Here is a 21,696-nt window from a genome sequence, read left to right on the forward strand (position 1 = left end):
CCTTCAGGAGACAGCGCCCAAGTTGCTTTCACTACAGATATTCAATTGCTAGGCTGCAGTGTTCGCTGCGTGTCTCTACCTTTTCTTCGATAAGCGGCTGCTCTTCCTGTTCCTCCCTCTTCCTACGATGTTTGGAAGGGTTTATTACGGAGCCCATTGGATTGGCGACACATTGGGGGGAGTTCTCATTGGCTATTTCGTCACGTTTTTTCTGTCGAAGTTGGTTTTCACTTGGGGAGAAGAAGTTCTGGGAGACTATTTGCCTTCCTGTTTATTTCATTAGAATGAATGCTGTTTGTTCACAACAAACACATACTTTTGTTGGTCTCAGAGGCAAAGAGTACGAACCAGGGTAGTGAGTATGAAGATAACAAAACTAACTACAAATTCGCGATATGCCAAGCTCCATGATGATGTAACGTTTTATATTCAGTACGAAGCACCGCTCACTCAAGAAGAGATCGACACAGCGTGGGAAGTCTTCGTAGGGTCGAGTTGAGTGAATTGATCTCTAGTATGTTCCGGATATCATTTTTCGAGATCAATACGCTGTCTGCAATGTACTGATATTTGGATATCACGATTCGTAGGTAACTAGGGAAAATAAGGAAGACTGCGTCGTATTATCTGTATTAAAACTGAATTCTGTAGAACATAGGTAAAACAATTTGCTGAATCCATTTCATGCTATTCTGAGATTGAGTTGCGTAATGTGGGTTGTTTTACTCTCCGCCACACCTACATGGGAAAGTCTGAAGACATTTACATGGTTGTTCAGACATATACAGAAGATGAGGTCAAAGTTGTTTTGGAGAGAGCAATCGAGCAGATAGTTTGAGCTGGGTTTGAAATCATTTTTATACGTATGGCTGAGTGTTTGTTCAAATAATTCCTGGGATGGAGGAGATTAAGGAGGCTAAGAAGGACTACGAGAAGGCTCTGGAAGAGGGAGTATGTTGGAGCGGAATTATCTCATGTTGTAGAACATTTCTCGATTAGACAGTATTCTTGATCATTTGAAAGGCCAACATGTAACTCTTGCAATACTCAAGGTACGTCATAATATAGCCTCGTAATAGCGAAGAAAACAGACATGGTGCATACCTTGAAGAAGATTCGTCACTGTAAATACACAGAAATTACAGAGAACAAAAAACTTCAAAAGAAGTGCTCGTACGACGTGATTTACCCCATTGTTTGCTAGTGACCTTATTTCGAAATGGAAGAGAGAAGTGCAGGAGTTACTGGTGCGATCACAGTCTGAATCGTAAAATCGCCGTTTTCTCTGCATTGTAGTTCTCGCAGTCCGATCGACGAGAAGAGCACAGAATCTCCGAAAACGGAGCCTACGTTGCCTTCTGAGGAAGCCATTCCCGCCAATACCGATGCCTTGTCTATTACGCGCAGCTTGCGTTATCCATAGCCTCAAGCCAGCGAATCTCAATCCAACTCGCTCCAAATTCCGCACGCTGCTTTACAACGACCTCAAAGACATCGTGGGTCCGATGGGCATTACCGTTGCTTTCCTCTTCCCATTGTAATCCACAGCAATCGAAGCTTCTCGAGCACATCGTGGGGTTAGAGGACGCGCTGAGCGCCGCTTTCAATTCTTCGCCGAACGACATCACTCCCAATTACCGACAGCATTTCCGCGACATTCGCTTCAACCTGGAGAAAAACCGGCAATTGCTCGGCGATTGGCTGTTTGGCGAGCTGGAAAGCAAAAAACTCGCGTCGATGACAGCGGAGGAGATGATGAGCGATGATGTTCGGAAGGAGGTGAAGGCGTATTCTATCGTTGAACCACAGAGAGAAACGATCAAGGAAGAAATGTTCGAAGCGTATCAGACCGATTGGTACAAGACGCACATGATGAACAAACTCTCTGGAGGCTTCAAGGTAATGCGTTCGATGGGCTTCTTTTGTGCAGTGCCGACGATGCGGATCCGATAAAACGCAGTACATGCAGAAGCAGACGAGATCGGCGGATGAGCCCATGACGGTGTTTTTCGAGTGTATGAACTGCGGAAAGCGTTGGAGAGAGTGAGGAAGGCATTGTGGAGAGAGAGAGAGAGAGATACAAAGGAATTGGGGAAAGCGAGGAAATCGCCATTGTTGTTTGTTCACAAACATTCAAACCCTTATTTCGAGGACTTGCTCTTCGTCTCTTTTTCCTTCACTGGTCCTTTATACGGAGGAATGTTGTACTCATCGCGAACCTTCTGGAGATCCAAACGCAGAGCCAAACCATTCTCGCCATCTCCATAATACTTATAATCCGTTTCCATGAGTCTATTCATTACTCTACAGTAAAAACAGTACTTGAATCCTAAAACGGACTCGTACATATGCCGCGCCGCGTAATTGCTCTCACGAACATGCAGAGCGCATGTTTTGCAGTTATACACCTCGATCATCTTGATTTGTGACTGTCTCATTAACTTTTTCGCCAAACCAAGTCGACGATAAGAGCGATTTACAGCTACGGATGTAATCTGGCCCATTGTACTATCATCCTCATTACTATACGTTACACATTCATTTACTACACACATACATCTTGCCAAGCACATAACCGACAATATCACCCTCCTCGTTTTCAGCAACCCACGAAAGATCAGGCCATGTTAACAAATGATAGTAATAAAAGTTCATATAATAGTTTTCGGGCAGAGAGAGCAGGTTCTGCGTTTGGATCGAAATAATGTCCTCAACCTATTTCTCTGACTCTGTTGCATCCAAGAATACCTGCGCTTGACGAATTGAAGCCATGATGCAAAATAAAACTGAATGCTCTTTCGATTGTCAAACAAACAGTGCAGTGCACAAAACGAGCTACATTGCGAACCGAACGCCATGTCGACAGTCTCCTGTCTCGCAGAAACAACGTTGTGAAGGTGAATCGACTTGTTCCTGGAGCCCTATCAAACCCTTTGCAGCGCACAGGAACGAAGGGAGCAATAACATTACGACCCACCATGGGCTGACACAAAATCTCTATTGAAAATCACAATGAACTATGAGTACGAGCATGCCTCATAAAGGATTTTAGGTCATGACTCACATAGACAAAAGATGTGATGGCACTCCGATTTCGAATTATCCTATGTTCATACAAAAACTCTGCAATACTCAAAAACATTGTTGCTAGAGCCTTCAGGCGGAACATCCATCACGGCAGCGACATCACTCTCTAACACCATCTCTTCAAAATCACCCGTTCGAACATGAGCATCCCCGTTAAAGTGATGATAATTCGGGTCCAAATCCACTACCGTTTGTTTGGAATCGGCTAACCATTGATTGACAGATTTCTGGACTTTTTCTGTCATTTCTAGATTTGTCTAAAAATCAGATAAACGCTAAGGGAGGGAACAGGATATTTATCATGGATAGAAACAGTATATGGATGACCATTCAACGCGAACGGAATAGAGTCGAAATGAACCTCTCTTCTGGAAACTCCATTTTGTGGGTCAATCTCGCAAATTCCAGTTTTGAGGATTTCGTTTGGATCCGTTGAGCGATGAAAAACCCAGTAAATCTGATTTGGCGCGGAAAAGAAAAGTCGGCAGCTGATTGGCTGACTGGAATTCATGTTAGAAAGAAGTGGGGAGAGAGAATTCCCGATCGACTGCATGGTCAAATTGTTGCTAAATAAATCCCTACACGTAAGAGTTATTTAGTTCAATGACTTGAAAGAATGAACAGTCTTCTGTATACGGTCGTGTAATCCCAAAAACGTCGCCTCTGGAGATCGGAACACATTGAATTTCATTGTAAATTGATAGTTCTGAAGCTGCGAACATCGCTCAAAGGTATCCAATTCAATGTTCAACTGACGAGGATCCTTGAGCCAGGAAGGCAGAGACTGATTTAACGCTCTGTACTGATTTCGAATCTTGTCCTTCATGTTGAAGAGACCGCGCTGTAGCTTCGTCTCCTTATTTGCGATCTGGAGCGAATAGGGGATGGAAAGCAAAGGATACAGCACTTCTTGAGGAGAAAATGGATTATGATCTATGTGGAGAAACTAGAGAGCGAGATTACTTTTGACGAGCTCAAATTCAAGAGCTGTTAAGGAGGATGGGTTTGGCTTTGCCCCTGTAATTTGAATCTTTGCGGAATAAAAGGAAAGAAACGCGTACGTCAAAAACGCCCACCTTGAATCCTTTGTTTCTAAAAACTCTTTTTATCACATCAACAGCTAGAAGCTTTTCTTCTTCCGAAGGAAACGAAATCAGACACTTTGATCCCCTTCGCAGTGTACGCAAATCTCTATCCTGGATTCACACTACCGAGAATTACATGATATTTAACCCATTTTGTATCAACTCCCATTTCAGTGTTTTTCCGTTTGTTGGAGGTAAGGATGTCAAGCAGAGAATCCTCGGTGACCAATACGCAATATCATCGTACATCCGACCACTCTCCAGAATAATGTCTGTGTTTTTATTTCACATGTATTCAACAAACCAGCCTTCCTTTCTTCCATCTATTCAACTCACATTCTTCCTCGATTCTTTTCTCCTCTCCTCTTATGTAATAGCCGTAACGATATGTGTGCTGTTATCGACGTAGTACGTCCCTACCAGCTGCTTGCTCTCTCCAATCACATCCTGCTTATGTGTTATCATCAGCACCTGCATCTCCCTCTCTGCCGTGAGTCTTCTCAGCAGTTGGCCCAGCAGCCTCACCTTATCCACATCAAGCGCAGCGTCGATTTCGTCAGCCAGCACGATGGGGCATGGCTGGATGGAAGGGAAAAGCCGAGCCTACGAACACCAAATTGATCGCCAGGACGAACGCGAGCAGGCAGAGCGCTTGCTGGCCTCCGGAGAGCTGGGGGTAGAGCATCCACGGCGTTCCGTCGAGCTTGCACTACCGAATCAAGGGAGCAAACGAGTGGATACGCGGAAGATGACGCCTTGCGAGTAGGTGGTGGAGTAGTCCTGCGAGTATTTGATGTAGCAATCGCCCTAAGTGAAGGAGTTGCAATGGGATTCGATCGTGTGAAGTGGATATGGAGTGAGTGATCTCGCGAAAGAGAACACTCAGGGTTCGGTTGATCGACGAGATCGCATCGCGCAGCTGCGCAAAACGCTGCTCTTCGCGTGATTTCACTTCGCTCTAGCGCGAACAGTCTCAAAAGGAGGCTACTTCGCAGCGCGACAGATCGCTAATGATGACGTCGAGCGCTCGCCGCATCTCCGACTGCTCGGAAGAGTACTCCGAAAGCTGCTTCAGCACTGCGAGGTTCTGCCTGGATCGCAGGCCTTGTAGAAGATGCGCGGCCGTGTGTGTTTTTTCGCGATGATTGGAGAGTGTTTTCGTCGCTTCGGTCCAGAGAGTCTGCTCTTTTCCTCGCGGGACGGAAGCGAGTTCAGCGTTCAGAGCAGCGGAAAACGCAGATTCAGCGAGAGACGAGGATTGCAATTCGCGCTTGCGCGTTTGTCTCTGGGTTTGCTCATCGTGAATGGCCAGCTTGAGCTTTTCTTTCGCTTTTCCGAGTTTGATGCATTGGATCCGAAGCTGTTTGACCGCTTTTCGATCTTCGAGAAGCAACGCCTCCATCGCCTCGTTTTCTTTTTCCAGTTTTTCACACTCGCTTTTTCGTTTTTTCAGAGGAAATTCTTCCTTGTGCCTCGCCAGCGATTCCTCCGCCTTCTCCACGCTGCGTTGAAGCGATTCTTCCTGCTCTTTCAATGCCTGCAATTGCTGCTTTCGTGTGAAAGCTTCATTCAATCGAAGCGTGGGGAGGCAGCGTCGAATGCAATCTTCCTGCGACGCCGAAAGCGATCGAGCGGGTTGGAAGGAGTTTTGTAGATAGTCGAGTTGTTTTCGCTTCTGTTCCAAGTCGGATCGAATAGAATCTCTGCGATACGAGAGAGTTTGGATGCTGTGATTGATTTAGAGTGATGAGATGTACTCTGTGGTTCCTGATTCGCTTTCAATCTTTCGAACATCGCTTTGCAATTCGCTGAGTCGTGCTTCCAATTCCTTTCGTTTTGTCTCTACTTCACGCTCATTCGTCCGTTTCATTTCAACACTTTTCAACAGAATCAGCTTTCTATTTCTCACTCTTCCTCCTCCTCTCCCACCTTTCTTCCACCTGTCGCACCTCTCCCTTCGCGGAGTACACAACTCCATCCATCGTCACGCAGTCCCATCCATTCACTTCTCTCTGCACGCGGATCGCACTGTCATCATTCTCTACAAGCAGCCATCTTCCAAACAGCTTCTGAACCAACGGCTTGTATTCCTCCGCGCATTGAATCGCTTCGACTAACGGCCGAGCGTGTGAAATCGCCGGGTATTTCACAGAGGATTGATTCAACTCGGAGAGAATCATGCATGTAATCACGCCTCCGTTTTCTCTGCGGAACGTGTCGGCGACTTGGATCGCTGTTTCTCTGTTTTCGACGACGATTGTGGTGGAGAGAGCGTGCTGGATGGCAATGGAGGCAGGCAGAATGAATTCGGAGTGCGTGACTTGGATGGGGAGAAACGCGAGCAGACCGCGGATCGCGTCTGAGCGAACGGAGTCGAGGATTCGCTGCATTTCCTTCAAGAAGGGAGGAATGAAAGGCTTGGAACGGGATGGAGGTGATCTATTGGAGAGGAATGAATCGATGAAAATCGTACAATTCTCGAAGACGATGCTGAACGGACCGGATCTCATTCCAAAGAATCGTTTTCGCCTCTGTGGCTTTCGTCTGCGTTTTGATCGCTTGCTCCAAATCGATTTCTCGCTTCTCCAATTCCTCGATTTCCTTCGCGTTTCTTCGCCGTCTCTCCAGGCTTTTAAACAGTTCGATCATGCCTGGAAGCTCCTCTTTGCTGCAATTCAGCACTTCAATCAGTTCTTGCTGCTGTTTGCTTTGCTCCTCCAATTGGCTTCTCACCTCCTTCTTCTTCTCCAGCGTGTACAGCAGTTTCTCTTGCTCCTGCTTCAGCTCACGTTTCAGCCTCTTTCTTTTACTCGCAATTCGATTGAACTCTGCTTGCTTTTGATCCAGTCGCTTATCTGCAGCTCGCTTTTCCTTTTCTTTCTCGCCGAGGATCGTTTCTTTTTCATTCTTTTCGCTCCAAAGTCCATTCAGTTCGCTGTCAATCGATTCCATCTTTGCTTTCAAACTCTCCATTCGCGCTGGATACTCTTCATCCAATCGCAGCAACACAATTCTCCTCAATCCTCGCTCTCTCTCTACCAAGCTCTCCTCTTCTCGCTTCAACGTTTCCACCTTTTCCTCTGTTTCTTTCACTCGCTCTGCCAACTCGAGTTCTGACTGATGTTCTTCACAAAACTGCTTCATTTCTTCCAGATGAGTCGAGACGCTTTCCTTTTGCGTGATCAGATCCGCTCGTTTCTTCAACAGTTCTTCGATCTGAGTCACGAGTTTTCCATTGCCTGCACACTCTTCGATCATTTCCAGCAGATACGTTTTGCTTTGCCGCAGATTAACCAGCAATTCCGATTGTTGGATGATAAACTTCCCTCGAATGTTCACTTGGATCGCGAGCGACTCCAGTAGCAGACAGATTTCACTATATTTTAGGGGGAATGAGCTGCCTTGGTTCAGTCGACCAAAATAATCCAGTGAACGATTGCAAAGACGGCGACCCACTGTGATCCGCAAGGTTTCGCTCCCTTCGGGAAGAGAGGAAAGCGAGCAAAACACTTCCTGCGGTGAAAATCCTGCAGGAATGGAGGGCGCATCCGTCAGAGTGAACTGTACCTCCACCTTTCTACGCTTCAGTTGGACGAAATAGCACGTACACTTCCTGATTTCCTTCCATTCGCGATCGGTCATTTATTAGCTGCGAACTTCGCTCCGTTCGAAGGGCATGCGCTCTTGACCCAAATACCCAGCATAGAGCGTCCATCAGGGCACTCTTTCCGGACCCATTCTTTCCAACGATGCTTTTCTGTCAGAAACAACAAAAACCAATACCAGACGAAACGCTCGTTAATATCGATTACCACTTCTCCATAGTAACTCTTAAAGTTAGTTAGAATGATTTTGGATATTTGAACGTGCATTCTCTTGGCAATGCAGCATTTCCCTCCATTGTGACTTTGAACAAACAGACATTACAAATCCAATTCAGCGAGGAGATTCTCCCTAAATGACGGCACTGAAATGTGCTGGATGTCCTTGCTTCCTCTCGATCGAACCGATAGTGTCTTGCTCTTCACCTCCTCCTCTCCGACAGTCACCATATAATTGTAATGCTTCATTGTGCACTCCCGGATCCTTTTACCCAACGACCTACCCATCATTCTCTCCTCTCACCCAAACAAGTCCGTTGGGAAAACATCCACTCGCAGCTTATCGCTGTTCCCGTTCGTCAGCTGCTCAGCAACCTCTCTGCAGAATTCCAAATGGCTCGGGTCCGAAACAGGCAACAAGGCGATCTGATACGGCGAGAAGCAAAGCGGGAATCGTCCGTTACAATGCTCGATATACACACCCAAAAAGCGCTCCAGCTACGCATTACCGATCCTCTCGACGCATACAGAGCCATAAATCGCTCGATGAATCAGAACGGGCGTTTCGAACTCGCCGTCCGCGTTTCGGAACTTGAGTCCGAACTTCTTGGGCAGCTGGACATCGAGTTGGATGGTTCCGCATTGGTGATAGCGACGAATGCTATCTTGGATCAAAACGTCGATTTTGGGAGCGTAGAAAGCGCCGTCTCCCTCTTCGACGGAGTAGTCCAGACCGAGTTTTTCTAAAATGGAGCGGAGCTGCGCCTCGGTGTCTTTCCATTCGTCGCTCTGGCCGACCGACTAGCGATCAAGCGAACAAACGAACGAGACATCGCTGGGCTGTGTGGAGAGAACGAAGGAGAAATCGAAGCCGAGCTTGCTGTAGAGCGATTTAATGGTCGACAACAAGGTGCTGATTTCCTGGCTGATCTGGTCCTTTCGACAGAAGATGTGCCCATCGTCCTAGCTAAGAGCTTGTTTGTTTGACTACTTGATGAAACATGTTGAGACGTGTGAGTCCGCCGAGCGCTCCGGAGTTTTCCTGGCGATGAATGGCAGTAAATTCCGCGTAGCGGATGGGGAGATCGCTAGAAGTCACGGCAAGCCACAGCGAAGACCGATAGGATCTGCCTTTGTGTGCGTAAACGATGCAGTGGGAAGGACAATTCATGGGTTTTAAGAAGGTTTCCTATGGAAAACAATGCTGGCATTCGTCCCACTTCGTCTTTGTCATCTCGTGTGTTTACTTGAAACATATTCGATCGATAGTGGTCGTAATGCCCACTAATCTTCCAAAGATTCGATTTAAACAACAACGGCGACGCGATCTCTTCGTATTCTTGCAAGTAGTGCGACTTCAAATACTCAACCAATCGCGAATACGTGAACAAGCCCCGGTCCAAAAAGAACACATTCCCCGGAGAATTCCCATCGAACAAGAGCATCTCCAGCTTCTTCCCCACCACACGATGGTCTCGTTCTTTCGCTTCGCGCATCGTCTGCTTGTACAGCTTCTCCGCGCCTGCAGAAGTAAACGAATTCCCATAAAATCGGTAATGAAGCCGGTCATTCAGCGCGTTTTCGCCGGCTTCGTCGGCTTTGGAGGACTCGGAAGTGATGTGATTGGCGCCTGTGACGCGCAGACTCGCGATACATTGCGAGGAATGGAGATGAGGACCACGGCAGAGATCGATGAAGTCTCCGCATTTGTAGATCTAAAATGAAACAGAAACGTTATAAAAAGAACTTGGATGGGAGCGGAAGAACGCGAAATGATCGACCGTTTGTAGGCGTTCTGGGGGAACATGGAGAGCGCCTCCGAGGGAGAAACCTGGGAGAGAGAGAGAAGAGAGAAAGGGAAATACGGTGCGGTGCTCGAAAAGAAGCGGATGACGAAGAATCGAGTTGATGATCTTTTGAATGTTCTCGAGATCCGTGTTTGTTGGAGCTTTTGCCTGTCTATTGAGATGGAACAATACGAATACGTCTAAAATCACATCGTAGAAAAAGCAGTAAGGAATGCCATCACCCGCTGGACCGTGAAGTAACTGAATTTTGTCTCCATAGTATTGTTCCAAGGCGTAGGCCAAGATGTGAGCCGAGGAATGCCACATGGTCTTGAAAAAGTCGCGCGTCTCTTTCTTTCGGCTAAACATAGCATCATCCTCTTTTGGAACTTCGACATAGCGAATTTCCATATCCGAAGAAACAGGAGTATCGAGATCGGAGAGCTTTCCATTAATATAGCACAGTTGATCCTTTTCATTGTCTACATCTATTGTTTCTACATCAAATGACCTACGTTTCGGGTGAGCAAGACCATTTGCTTGGTTTCCCGCTAACGCTTCTCCTTGCTGGGGATTCGACCGTGTTGAATCGTTTCCATTTGCAAAACCATTAGTTTGTTGTGCGCAAATCGAGTTCCAACACTTCAACCTCTCTGCAAATATCGGTGCCGTAGAAAAGCGGAGTGCACCGGATACACTGCAGATCCGTGTAATTCGACTCAATCGACCCAACATGCCAAACTCTTCAAACTGTTTATGAACAAACAGCCAAACCAATAAAGGACGACTCACTTCTCATCTTCCACTCCCTCCAAAAAAGTCCTTGACAAATCGATCATCCTCCGCGAGATGTGGTGTTTCTGTCCCGGGTACAAGTTAAACTCCACGTCCTTCACTCCTTTCTGCTTCAACATCGTAGACACGCCCTCCATAAATTGATACGGAATTCGCGGGTCCTCTGTGCCATGGAAAAACCTACACTCAGAGTGCAGTCCAAATCAATACATAACCGGAGTATCCTTTGTAGCATCCTGAACGACAAAGCGACTAGCATTGGGCAGGCATCCGCAAAAAGCAATCACTCCGCCGATCGGATCCTTCCGATTAAACGCTATTCCTAACAAGAAAGCACGAAATAGAACCCGCATGAAGCGCGATGCCCGCTCCCTGGCTAAAACCACACAGAATGATGTGCTTTGGATCGACGCCCTTCTTTATTTCCTTCTCAATCAGCGAGTTCACCACTTCGCAACTTTCCTCCACTCCTTTACAATCGTCGTTTCCCTCGAGGCTCCAGGCGGGGAAGTCAAACCAGGCATGCTGCAAAGCACCCTGGCGACACCGTAGAGGAATCTCATGCGCTGTGAATTAGAGAACGGGATCATCAATACCTGTGGGGCAAATAAATCTAGTAGACGGAAGCGATCGCGAGAGATCGGCGGCATAGGGGACCATGTAGAACGCTAAGACCTCAGAGGGACAGAGAACAAATACCCGTATCTCCTAATCCATGGAGCATAATGACCTACGCGATAAGAAAGAGGAAAAACACAATACGGAACAGGTCGGCTTCTTTCCGGTGGATGGCTCTAAGTATACACGCATACTGTCCATATTTGCATTTAAAATAGGAATATGGTTCAACGTGTGTACATTAGCAACACATGCTCTGGAAGCAATGTTCTTACATACGGACAACTTTGATGCAATACCGAAGCTTCCCAACGTGCAACGAGCAAACATAACTATCTCTTTGTCCTATCTAGAAAAGTCTGGAATTCCCAAAAATGACTTCAACAAACAGATCAAACTACTGATCCCTCTTTCGTACAAAGCAGAGTAAAACAATAATAAGAAAAATGATCTCTTCCTGTCGTCTTAGCCTTAGTCGAATTTCCCTCCATTTACTGGAAGAATACTATTTTTTTAAATGACGCCTCTGCCATTTCCTACCTTGGACACGTCATTCCAGCAATGATTATGCCCAACACCAACACAAACGACAGTCCTGCCGAAATCGCAAATGCGATTCCCAAGCCATAATTCTTCCCTCCCAGCCCATTATCCGTGGCCAGCACGAGTGCCTTGCGTCCCTTGAACGTGGAAACCTCGAAGTTGCTCTGCACCTCGAATTGCACCACATCGCCCTTGTGGAGCTCTCCTCCTTCCAGACGTCCATAAAGCTTTCGGAATCGAGGGAATCCAGCAAGGCGCATCCACACGATGAAGTGTTCGTCCTCGACGCCACCTCCATAAAAGTTGGATTTTGTGGGGTCATCGGAGCGATCTTTCGGGATTTGAGGGAACGTTTCGTAGCTACGAGAGACGCAGGCGAGGAACAACGCTACATGTACTGGCGGGTCGTGCTGGGCTGGCCGTAGCCCTGCGGGTTCTTGAACCGCGAGCGATCGGGAGCATAGCTGATATCGTGCTCGTTGAGGGTGAGATTGGGCGTGCGGAGCGTGAACACGTCGTTGAAGAACGAGTTCGCGATGTACCCGCAGGGAACCAGCACCTTCGTCGCAGCGGCGTCCGCGTAGGTCTTGCTCCCGCAGGACGACTCGAGCGTTTTGCCGTCGAGGTCGGCGCCGCCGAGCTGGTCGTAGTCGACGGAATTGATGTATTCGCGGTGGTTCTGAGGGGAAGAGAGGAGGAGGAGAAGAATGTACCTGGTAGAAATTGTCGAGCTCGTAGTATACGTTGAGGGGGAGAGACACGTCCTTCGTGATCGTGAAGTTGAGCTGTTTGTTAGAGACTGGAAAATCCGTACCATGCAAACACGCCCCTCAGTGGCATTAGCAACGTGACAGGAAGAATCGGTATAGTCCCATCCGTCGTACACGATTACATGATCGTACGCCTACGGTAAAGAGCAGGAACGGAATCCCACATTACTCGCTATCTTAAATGAAATGATGGAAGCAACCAAAGACAAAACGGCAATGACGGCGAAAGAGATGATCAAACTACTACGACTCCATTTCATATGATAGTATTGTAGTCTCTGCTGAAGAAACCCTATATGGAAGTTACAAGACAATCTGTACGATCTATATATCCGCCCTTTTTAATATTCATTAATCCTTTTTATTTTTTACTTTGATTGGCCGATTTTTACCTTTCCCGAATCATTCACGATTTTGGATAATGAATGAAGAGTTCTCGTTTTGGAGAGAGGAAATCGACGCGATCTCTTCGGTTGTCAGTCATGTTGTTTGCAGTGTTTTTTGTGTAATTGATAGATCACTCCCGATTGTAGTATTATTGTGACGGGAGTGCCTTCGTTTGAGCGTCGTTATGCAGTGGAATCGATTTTGAAGAAAAAGAATATTGAATACTCGCTTTTGAACGCTTCTGCTCAGTCAACGCTCCGCAGTGTTTTGTTCGATATCTCTAGTAGTTTGGCAGTGTGAATTTGGAAAGGAATGGGACGTAGAAATGCCTCCATCACTCAACCGTGATAAAATCTACAGGAGAAATGTTATTTGAGATCCAGGAATACGCTTTGGAGTATTTCCAACAAAACAACGAACAGAAGTCCTTTTACATCGTAATCGACGGCGTGCCTCTTCTCCCCCCAATTCATCCATAGTGTGAACAAATGGAGAACGAAGTGTTCAATCTCCTTCTGAGCCTTCCTTCGAAGACTCCCTATCTCGGCTTAATTCTCCTCACCGTTTCCATCGATCCTTATCAACCCAATTCCTCCCTCATTTTCCATTTCCCCGCTCTAACTCCATCCGAAATCCGCTCTCTCCTCCTTCAAGACTTGAGTTCGACAAATCCAAATGACACAAATGACACGAATGACATCAACGACATCAACGACACTACTGACACTTCTGACACTACTGACACTACTGACACTACTGACACTACTGACACACAGAGCCCAAAAGAATTGAATGAATGGATCGTCGCGGGGGTCATTCGATTCTTCACCGCACAGACACACTCACTCACAGAGCTCCGCACCCTTCGCGACCTGGCCATCGCGGACTGCCACGCCAACGAGGCGAAAACGCCGCGTAGAGACGAATTCGATGGAATATTCGATAGAAGACGTCGAAGAATGCATGAAACGCCTGCAAGAATCCCTCTTTGTCAACATCCAGCCGATTTTCACGGATCGGATGGAGAGCATGGACGACACCGCGGGGATGATCCCACTTCACGACTTTTGCGGCGTCGATATCTCACTCAATGCCAAGATGTTGCTAATCGCGGGATATCTGTGTTCGATCTATCCTGAATCAGAGGACCGCAAATTATTCGGCAGAAACGACCGATCTACCGTCAAAACGAAAGGGAGGAAGCGAAGACGCACCAATCCCGCCCTGAAGACAAGTGTATGCTTAGTTTTTTTCGAATCGAAGAGTAGAGGAGCGGAATCTTCTCGATTCATCGTTTAATCGCCATGTACCAAACCATTAAGCACATGTAATCTTTTTCGCTCTTCTGTGAGTCTTAGCATTTTTCCAGAGATGCAAGCCTCCTCCGCGAACTACGGACTTCTTCTTTCCCAGCTTTCTGTCCTGACGCGTCTGGGATTGCTCGTTCCGATTGGAGGAAACTCGCAGTCGATTGAGCTGAACCAGGTGATCTATCGATGTAGTGCGAAGTGGGGATGGAGAAGAGAGTTAATGGAGTAGACGGGTGAGCATTCTCAACATAGCCAAGAATATAAATTTTGATATTACTCCTTATGTTTCGTTTGTTTGTTAGAGTAGGCCGTATTCGTTGAAATGTCCCTAAATGAAACTGGGCCAAAGATTCATATTTGCGATTTTCCAGAAATATTGCTGACCATGCCAAATTCCAAATCTCAGCGAGCCGAAAAAATTTCAACAGACCAACTGACAGATGAGACTCTGGATGTCATAAATGAGATGCTGAACATCATAGTCTCCAGGACTCAGGTGGGAGAGCTAGATAAGGGTAGAAATGCATCGGAACGATGTGATTCGTAGATTTTAAATACGCTAGAGGAGATTTAAAGTATTTTGGCGAGGGTAGTCAGTTGAAAGTGTCAAAGTTGGCGGATACCCTATATGCCACTCTGAAGGATGTAGTTGTGTTTGTAATAAGTGAAATGGCACGAGATAGTTCAGTTGACATCAAATTTCAAATGCCCAAATATACTAGTTTTGTTGGATCGATTGTGAAATCTGTTGCTATTGATGTCATTGCTCACAACGATTCTTACCGCAATTATCTTGATACCTTAGCCAATTCGCAAGGTAAATACCTGTTCGATTCGGATGACTCCACGTTTTTGAATATCTATCGAGACACGGTGATTGCGCTGAACGACCGTGGCTTTCTCTTCGAAGATAATCCCGAGCTTCAAAGCGTCCAGCACGAATTTAAGGAGCTGATCGACCTCGACAACCCAATGAATAAAATAAACGGCTTAACTACACTCACCTGCAACACCGAAGACATCGTCCCCGAACTTCCCCCTTCTGACTTTTCCGCAGTGCCCCCGAAAGGAGAAGAGCTCTCTGAGGATGGTGCCGACACCGTACGACTCGCTCCCACTCTACGACGTAGCTCAACTCGCTCGATGCAGTGCATGGCAACTCGCGCAACCGCGTGATTTTCCCCTATCTTCGCCGGCTTTTCGAAACCAAAAAGTCCATTCTAGTGACGCGTCGCCGCGTGGCGCAAGTCGCCGGCGTGGTGGAGCCGAGCGAGGCGGTGAAGCAGGCGTACGAAGAGAAATACAACGAGGTTTGGGCGGTAGGCGAAGAAAGAATGGGGAATCGAAGGTAGTCTTGCCAGCAAATGCGAATGCCGAACGACATGATCCGCGGTCACTGCATGGTGGAAGCGATCCAGTATCTGCGCGAGCACTTCTCGAAGGAGGAGGTGGATCTGATGGAGCAATATTTGCAGTCGATGAAGGCGTCGATGCCGAAGTTTCGAAGGCGGTATGTGAAGGTGCCGTCGGGGAAGCGACTGCATTTCCCGGACGGAGTGAACGGAGAGTATTTGATGACCTTGCCTCCGGAGTCATTGTAAGGCTGTGCGATGTGTTCTTTATTATTCTTTATTGTTTGTTTGTTTATTTATTTAGTATTTATTTATTTTAGTATTTATATATATATTTTTTTATTTATTTATACAACAAAGAAAGCACAGAGAGGGAGTGATAAAGGATTGCTCGATGAAGTCGGAGAGGTCGGTGATGGAATAGAACGCTTTGCCTCGCAGAAGCATCTACGACTCACTCGCTTCATCACACACACACAGTCAATTGTTGCACGGGCGCTTGGTTTAGATCGCTCGTTGAAATGTGCTCCACGATCACCTTCTCCATCGTCTAGTTCTCAGCCTTCTTCCCCGATCGCTACGCGCGGATAATCCGTCGGGAGCTTCAAATCAACCACAACGAAATTTGGATATTGAATGCGCAATTTGTCCTCCGCCGGAAAATCGATCGTGAACTTTTGCTTCAGCAGCTCGATCTCCATGCTGAACCGCTTGATCGAGTAGATATAATAGAGCGCATTGGTCACCTATGACGATAAAAAAGACAGTTTCTTCGTCGCCTACCAGCGAGTTCCAGTGCTGCCCCACCGATTTCTTCACGAGCTCATCAAACCCCGATCCATTCGAAGGCGTTTTCTTCTCGATCGCCTCGGGAATGGTCAGTTTTCCATCGAGCACATGACTATTCTCGTCGATCGTGATCTCCAGAATGATTCTACGTTCCCATTCTCCACACACAATCCTACTCTCCCACGAACGTTACTCGTACCATCGTGTCGATGGCTTGGATTTCCATGATTCCGATGCTGTGATTGATGATTCGCTTCAAACTATAAAGCCACAACAACGACTGATGGATCGACTCCCGATCCGCACTGTTCACAGGAGCGGGCTGCGTCCCCATCTCCTCGTTCCGCTTTTGAAGCAGCGCGATCTTCTCTTTGAGCTCCTCTGTGCGAGTTTGGTATTCTGCAACTTCCTGCTGGAGATCTTTCATCACCACGTATTGCTTGTCCAGAATCCCCTGGGCTTCCTTGACGGAAAGAGGCACGATGGAGTTCTTTATATCGGATTCGCAGCTCTCGACAAACACTTCGACTTGCTCGTAGAGCTTGTCCGTCTCGTTGATGACGAGCGCTTCCTTTGTTTTGTATTCGGCAATTTCTGTGATGAAATGCAAACTGACTATGCTACTTTCATTCGCTGCATTGACCATGGCTTCCAGATCATCATAGGAAACGTCATTCCCGACTAAACTCAAAAGATACAGAGCGGATCTACCTCTTTCTTCCATAACCGTGATCTGGTCACTCATGCTATTTATTGAAGATAAAAGAGAAGATAGTTCGTTTGAAATCGTCTACAACTCGCCGAAATTAAAAACAACTACGCAAATTGATTGTATTTTGTCATAAAGGTCCGGAATTTCTTCAAGAATGAACGGGTAGTACCGATCATGTAGATAACTTTCAATCTGATACAATTTTCTACAGCCTTAAACTCTCTAAAATACTGTAATACTCTTCGACCTTTTCCATGCTATGAGAAAATCATTGAGCCTAATCCCGTCATTCCAAAAATCGGATGATAAGCCGTTTCATTCTTCTGTGAAGTTGAGCAGTTGCCATAATTTCTTTATCAGTCATGGCTACTCTATTTTGGGATTTGTGTATGTTACGCCTATTTACTTTCACAAATAGCTTGTCCTCCCTACTATGCTTTCGCAGTGGGAATTCAATGCAATCAGAAGTTTCAGTTCAAGGTCGATACTCTTGAAAACGGTGTGTGCGTTTTGAAAGAAGGAGAGTTGGGGATTTGTGTTTCTTTGAGGTGTAGAAATAGCATTGTGGGTCAGGATGCTATTTGCGACTACTTCATTTCCAAATGCGCCGACCAGAGTCTTCTTGGAGGAGATGAGTCTTCGCTCGTGAAAGAGTGGAGAGATATTGCGGCCTCTGTAACCAAGTATTTCATTGAAATCGGTTTTTATTCCAGGGAATCTGTTCTCGAGGTTATTGAGAAGTTGGACACTTTCATCGCTACTCGCACCTACATTCTCCGAAATACTCTGTCCGTCGCGGATATCGCTCTCTGGGCTGCTATCAAGCGTATTTTCGCCCTCGCCCTCTCCTAAACTCTAGTGACCGAAGTCGAGATTCCTGAGAAATTCCCCTACGCTGCTCGCTGGTTCAACTTCATTTCCGCGGTTCCCTCCGTGAAGCAGACCGTGGGTCGCGTGGGCGGTACGCTGCGAATGGCCGCGAAGCAGGCGTCGGCCCCGAAGAAGGAAGTGTCGACAAAGAAGGGCGAAATCAGTCTGGACGGAACGCCGGAATCGATGCCGGAGCTTCCCTTCGCCGAGGAAGGCAAAGTGGTCACTCGCTTCCCTCCCGAAGCGTCTGGATACATGCATGTGGGCCACGTGAAGGCTGCGATGCTGAACTATTACTACGCGAAGCGGTACCACGGCAAGCTTCTGCTTCGTTTCGATGATACCAACCCGAGCAAAGAGAAGGAAGAGTTCGAAACGTCGATCATCGACGATCTGGCGAAGCTGGGAATCAAGGCCGATCTGTTCTCGCACACCTCCGACTATTTCGATGTGATTCTGGACTACGCGCGCCAGCTGATTCGCGAGGGCCTCGCGTTCATGGACAACACGGATCAGGAAACCATGCGAAAGGAGCGAATGGAGCGCAAAGAGAGCAAAATGCGAAACACATCCGTCGAGGAAAACATGCGTCTCTTCGAAGCGCTGTGCCGCGGCGAGCCCGACATGCACGACTACTGTCTGCGTGCGAAGATCGATATGAAGAGCGACAACGGCACCATGCGCGACCCCGTGCTGGTTCGGTATTTCCCGCTGACGCACATCCGCACGGGCGATAAATACAAGGCCTATCCGTGCTACGACCTCGCCTGTCCGATCGTCGATTCGATCGAAGGCGTGACGCACGCGATGCGCACCACCGAGTACAAGGATCGCGACGAGCAGTACATGTGGATCCAGCGCGCGCTGCGTCTCCGCGAAGTGCATCTGGTGGAGTTCGCGCGTCTGAACTTCCAGTACACGCTGATGAGCAAGCGCAAGCTCACGTGGATGGTGGACCACCACGAAGTGGACGGCTGGGACGATCCGCGCTTCCCGACAGTGAAGGGCGTGCTGCGTCGCGGCGTGCAAGTGGAGGCCTTGCGATCGTTCATTCTGAGCCAGGTAGGGCTCGTGAAACTGGAGTTGATTGGTGGTAGGGCTTCTCGAAGCGCGTGGTGACGATGGAGTGGGACAAGTTCTGGTCGGACAATAAAAAGATTTTGGAGCGCAACGCATTCCGCTACATGGGCGTTATGAAGGACGACTATGTGGTTATTCATCTCACCAACGTGGAGAGCAACGGATTCATCAAGGTCGCCAATCACCCGAAGGACGAGTCGAAGGGCGTCAGCGAGATCGCGATCGGTCCGGACGTGATGCTGGAGCGCACCGACGCGGAAGCGCTCAAGGAGGGCGAGGAATTCACGCTCATGCGATGGGGCAACGCGAAGGTGGCATCGATTCAGCGCGACGAAGCCGGCAAGGTCGTCGGTCTGACGGGCGAATTCGTGCCGAATGTAGCGGCGAGGACGAGGAGTGAGGGGTAGGGAGACTTCAAGAACACGGTGAAGGTGAACTGGGTGGCGTGCTCGCCGGAGAATCACGAGGTGACGGTGGTGGAGTACGACGATCTGCTGACGAAGAAGGCGCTGGAGGAGAACGACAACTTCGAGGACTTTTTGACGAGCAAGGATCATCCCACGAAGATCGCCTATACGATTATTGTGAACAATGCGTGCAAGAATCTCAAGGAGAACGAGATCGTACAGCTCGAGAGACGTGGATTCTATCGCTGCGATCGTCCTGATACGGAGAGCGAACCGGCCACGCTGATTTTGATTCCGGATGGAAAGAAGAAGGCGATGAGCAAACTGAGTGGAATGTTGGGGCATAAGTAATTGGGAGCTTGTTTGTTGATGATCACACGGGTTGGATGGGGGAGGCGAGAGATAGGGAGGTAGCTCTTATTTGTATTATTATTATTATTATTGTATGTGTGTATGAGATTCGAGAGGAATAGCATACACTCCCTGATAGCTAACAATAACAATAGCTTTCTTGGAGGGTTTGGTATATCCACAATGGATAAGATAATTGTAGTACTCCAGCTGTTTATGTTCTATCCTATTTTGGGGGATGAATAGTTGACAACAAAATGTTTTCAGTGCAACAATTGAATTCAAAAGTGCAGTCGTGTAAAGGATTGTTTGTTTTGGTTGCCAACAAGTTCCATATGAATCGAATCGAAAAAAAGCAAAATGAATTGGACTTCAAAATGAGATTTGGTAAGCGAGGAAAGCGGTTATTTCACATTTTTGTGAACCTTCACATATTGGACTATTGAATTGATAAGGTCAGGTATGAAAAATAATCTTGCATAATGTCTATTGAAAATGATATTTTTTCGACACGGGAAGATGGATTGCCGCTACTGAGAAGAAAAGAAGACGAAACAACTTGGTAATTCTTGTTTGCAGCGTAATATTCAGGGTTTACAAGAAAATCACCTCGCTACCTCTTCAATGTATAGATTCATCGATGAATATCGCAATTTGCCCTACATTGTCAGACAACATCACCTATGTTGCGGCTGTTAGCTCGAACCGCTGTTTTATGTATTTTTCAACACGGATTAATCATCTGAGATACGAAATTTCCCAGAATGGTGATATGCATTTGCTTCAAGAGTTTATTGATGATAACGAAAATGAGGTACACTTGGTCTCCAATAATTACCAGTCTTTTACCGTGTGTGAATGGATGATGATCAAATCTACGGACCAGTACCCACAGGAGTTCTTTCTCGCAGTGGGAGGAGTGCTAGGCCAAATCAAGATACTCGACTGCATGAAACAAGTGGTTTACACAGTCGATTTCTGCATGAGCATCCATTCTAGACTCTGATCGGTCATCTCGGTACGATCCAAGCGCTCAGATCAGTCTCCAACTCCCCTTATATGCTTCTATCCGTAGCACTTTCGAAAATGATTTCATCGCAGGGAAGCACCGACAATACTCTCCGTTTATGGGATATCAAAAAGAAAAGTCTATCTAAAGTAATCTCTCTCTTTGACGGTTTTACGATCCTCAACAATATCGTACTGGACGAGACCACGCGTCAACCATAGGACATCGACTTGTGTTGTGAAGAAATCATTTGCTCTGATCAAAACGGAGCTGTTTGTGTTTTTGAACTTAACCACGAAACCAATGAGTACTCTCTGGACAGCATTGTTTATGTACTGGCTGACAGTCGCTATGATCGATAGACAGGAAGTGGCATGCCCAGTTACTGGGTAGGTAAACTCATTTTAGGGTTTGTTGGAGGGAAGTGTACTCTCTACAAGCCATTTCGACAAGTAACCACTGATAACGAGAGCGGCTCGGTTATTAAAGTGATCAAGCAGTACACTCTCCCTTCAGTCCCCACAGGGTTTTGTATCAGCAAGGACGCTTCTCTTCTTGCTTGTACAGCTTTGGAGCGGTTCTTTTGTTAGGTCTTTGTATGAATACGGTAATGATCTTTCGCATTGACGATGATTATGAACCTTTCTCAACTTTCACCATTCCCGATGTATCCTTGCGGAAATGCTCTGAAAAATAGTTCGATCACCTTCCGCGCAGTATTTCGTTTTGTGGCACCAACAATAGCATTCTAGTAGACACTGGAAATAATTTGCAACTTTTTTCTCCCCAAGAAGTGGATCATCTGAGTCCACTATACGACCAGAGTGAATTACCTCTGAGCTTTTTCGAAGAATCTGGAGTTCAGCCATCCTTTGAACAAAATGTGGACTTTTTCTTCCGCGAGTAGTTTTGGTGTTTGTTGA

General features: G+C 47.0%; 9 protein-coding genes; 3 read left to right on the forward strand and 6 right to left on the reverse strand.

Annotated features, from left to right (window-relative positions):
* Nucleotides 1-897: 897 nt before the first annotated feature.
* Nucleotides 898-2,112, forward strand: GSBLH_T00000279001 (uncharacterized protein; the record flags this gene model as incomplete). XM_013038463.1 has 4 exons in its annotated part: nucleotides 898-979; nucleotides 1,424-1,779; nucleotides 1,810-1,899; nucleotides 1,931-2,112. The coding sequence occupies 4 exons, from the start codon at nucleotides 898-900 to the stop codon at nucleotides 2,045-2,047; spliced, it is 645 nt and encodes a 214-aa protein (XP_012893917.1). The 3' UTR covers nucleotides 2,048-2,112.
* Nucleotides 2,113-2,141: 29 nt separating this feature from the next.
* On the reverse strand, nucleotides 2,142-2,717 carry GSBLH_T00000280001 (uncharacterized protein; the record flags this gene model as incomplete). XM_013038464.1 has 2 exons in its annotated part: nucleotides 2,558-2,717; nucleotides 2,142-2,523 (listed from the first exon to the last, which is right to left on the reverse strand). The coding sequence occupies exons 1-2, from the start codon at nucleotides 2,653-2,655 to the stop codon at nucleotides 2,142-2,144; spliced, it is 480 nt and encodes a 159-aa protein (XP_012893918.1). The 5' UTR covers nucleotides 2,656-2,717.
* Nucleotides 2,718-4,538: 1,821 nt separating this feature from the next.
* Nucleotides 4,539-7,887, reverse strand: GSBLH_T00006048001 (uncharacterized protein; the record flags this gene model as incomplete). Its single annotated transcript, XM_013038465.1, has 8 exons — nucleotides 4,539-4,775; nucleotides 4,808-4,881; nucleotides 4,914-5,130; nucleotides 5,161-5,899; nucleotides 5,930-6,070; nucleotides 6,102-6,611; nucleotides 6,646-7,749; nucleotides 7,781-7,887. The coding sequence occupies 8 exons, from the start codon at nucleotides 7,885-7,887 to the stop codon at nucleotides 4,539-4,541; spliced, it is 3,129 nt and encodes a 1,042-aa protein (XP_012893919.1).
* A 208-nt stretch (nucleotides 7,888-8,095) lies between these two features.
* Nucleotides 8,096-9,489, reverse strand: GSBLH_T00000281001 (uncharacterized protein; the record flags this gene model as incomplete). The annotated part of the gene is made up of 6 exons (XM_013038466.1): nucleotides 8,096-8,290; nucleotides 8,321-8,491; nucleotides 8,522-8,794; nucleotides 8,825-8,956; nucleotides 8,985-9,182; nucleotides 9,214-9,489. 6 exons carry the CDS (start codon nucleotides 9,487-9,489, stop codon nucleotides 8,096-8,098), a joined length of 1,245 nt encoding a protein of 414 aa, XP_012893920.1.
* A 1,132-nt stretch (nucleotides 9,490-10,621) lies between these two features.
* On the reverse strand, nucleotides 10,622-11,523 carry GSBLH_T00000282001 (uncharacterized protein; the record flags this gene model as incomplete). XM_013038467.1 has 5 exons in its annotated part: nucleotides 10,622-10,891; nucleotides 10,923-11,141; nucleotides 11,172-11,243; nucleotides 11,275-11,305; nucleotides 11,338-11,523. 5 exons carry the CDS (start codon nucleotides 11,521-11,523, stop codon nucleotides 10,779-10,781), a joined length of 621 nt encoding a protein of 206 aa, XP_012893921.1. The 3' UTR covers nucleotides 10,622-10,778.
* Nucleotides 11,524-11,587: 64 nt separating this feature from the next.
* Nucleotides 11,588-12,858, reverse strand: GSBLH_T00000283001 (uncharacterized protein; the record flags this gene model as incomplete). XM_013038468.1 has 7 exons in its annotated part: nucleotides 11,588-11,698; nucleotides 11,734-12,096; nucleotides 12,129-12,415; nucleotides 12,450-12,521; nucleotides 12,551-12,640; nucleotides 12,671-12,798; nucleotides 12,828-12,858. The coding sequence occupies 7 exons, from the start codon at nucleotides 12,856-12,858 to the stop codon at nucleotides 11,665-11,667; spliced, it is 1,005 nt and encodes a 334-aa protein (XP_012893922.1). The 3' UTR covers nucleotides 11,588-11,664.
* A 451-nt stretch (nucleotides 12,859-13,309) lies between these two features.
* On the reverse strand, nucleotides 13,310-13,773 carry GSBLH_T00000284001 (uncharacterized protein; the record flags this gene model as incomplete). XM_013038469.1 has 1 exon in its annotated part: nucleotides 13,310-13,773. One exon carries the CDS (start codon nucleotides 13,771-13,773, stop codon nucleotides 13,543-13,545), a length of 231 nt encoding a protein of 76 aa, XP_012893923.1. The 3' UTR covers nucleotides 13,310-13,542.
* An 815-nt stretch (nucleotides 13,774-14,588) lies between these two features.
* On the forward strand, nucleotides 14,589-15,832 carry GSBLH_T00000285001 (uncharacterized protein; the record flags this gene model as incomplete). XM_013038470.1 has 4 exons in its annotated part: nucleotides 14,589-14,718; nucleotides 14,751-15,304; nucleotides 15,334-15,522; nucleotides 15,556-15,832. The coding sequence occupies 4 exons, from the start codon at nucleotides 14,589-14,591 to the stop codon at nucleotides 15,802-15,804; spliced, it is 1,122 nt and encodes a 373-aa protein (XP_012893924.1). The 3' UTR covers nucleotides 15,805-15,832.
* Nucleotides 15,833-17,418: 1,586 nt separating this feature from the next.
* On the forward strand, nucleotides 17,419-19,770 carry GSBLH_T00000286001 (uncharacterized protein; the record flags this gene model as incomplete). XM_013038471.1 has 7 exons in its annotated part: nucleotides 17,419-17,443; nucleotides 17,475-17,580; nucleotides 17,611-17,739; nucleotides 17,770-17,882; nucleotides 17,916-18,988; nucleotides 19,024-19,383; nucleotides 19,414-19,770. 7 exons carry the CDS (start codon nucleotides 17,419-17,421, stop codon nucleotides 19,762-19,764), a joined length of 2,157 nt encoding a protein of 718 aa, XP_012893925.1. The 3' UTR covers nucleotides 19,765-19,770.
* Between the last annotated feature and the right edge of the window lie 1,926 nt (nucleotides 19,771-21,696).

The sequence above is a fragment of the Blastocystis hominis genome (assembly GCF_000151665.1).
Source record: "Blastocystis hominis, Singapore isolate B (sub-type 7) whole genome shotgun sequence assembly, scaffold_0".
Taxonomy (NCBI): domain Eukaryota; class Bigyra; order Opalinata; family Blastocystidae; genus Blastocystis; species Blastocystis hominis.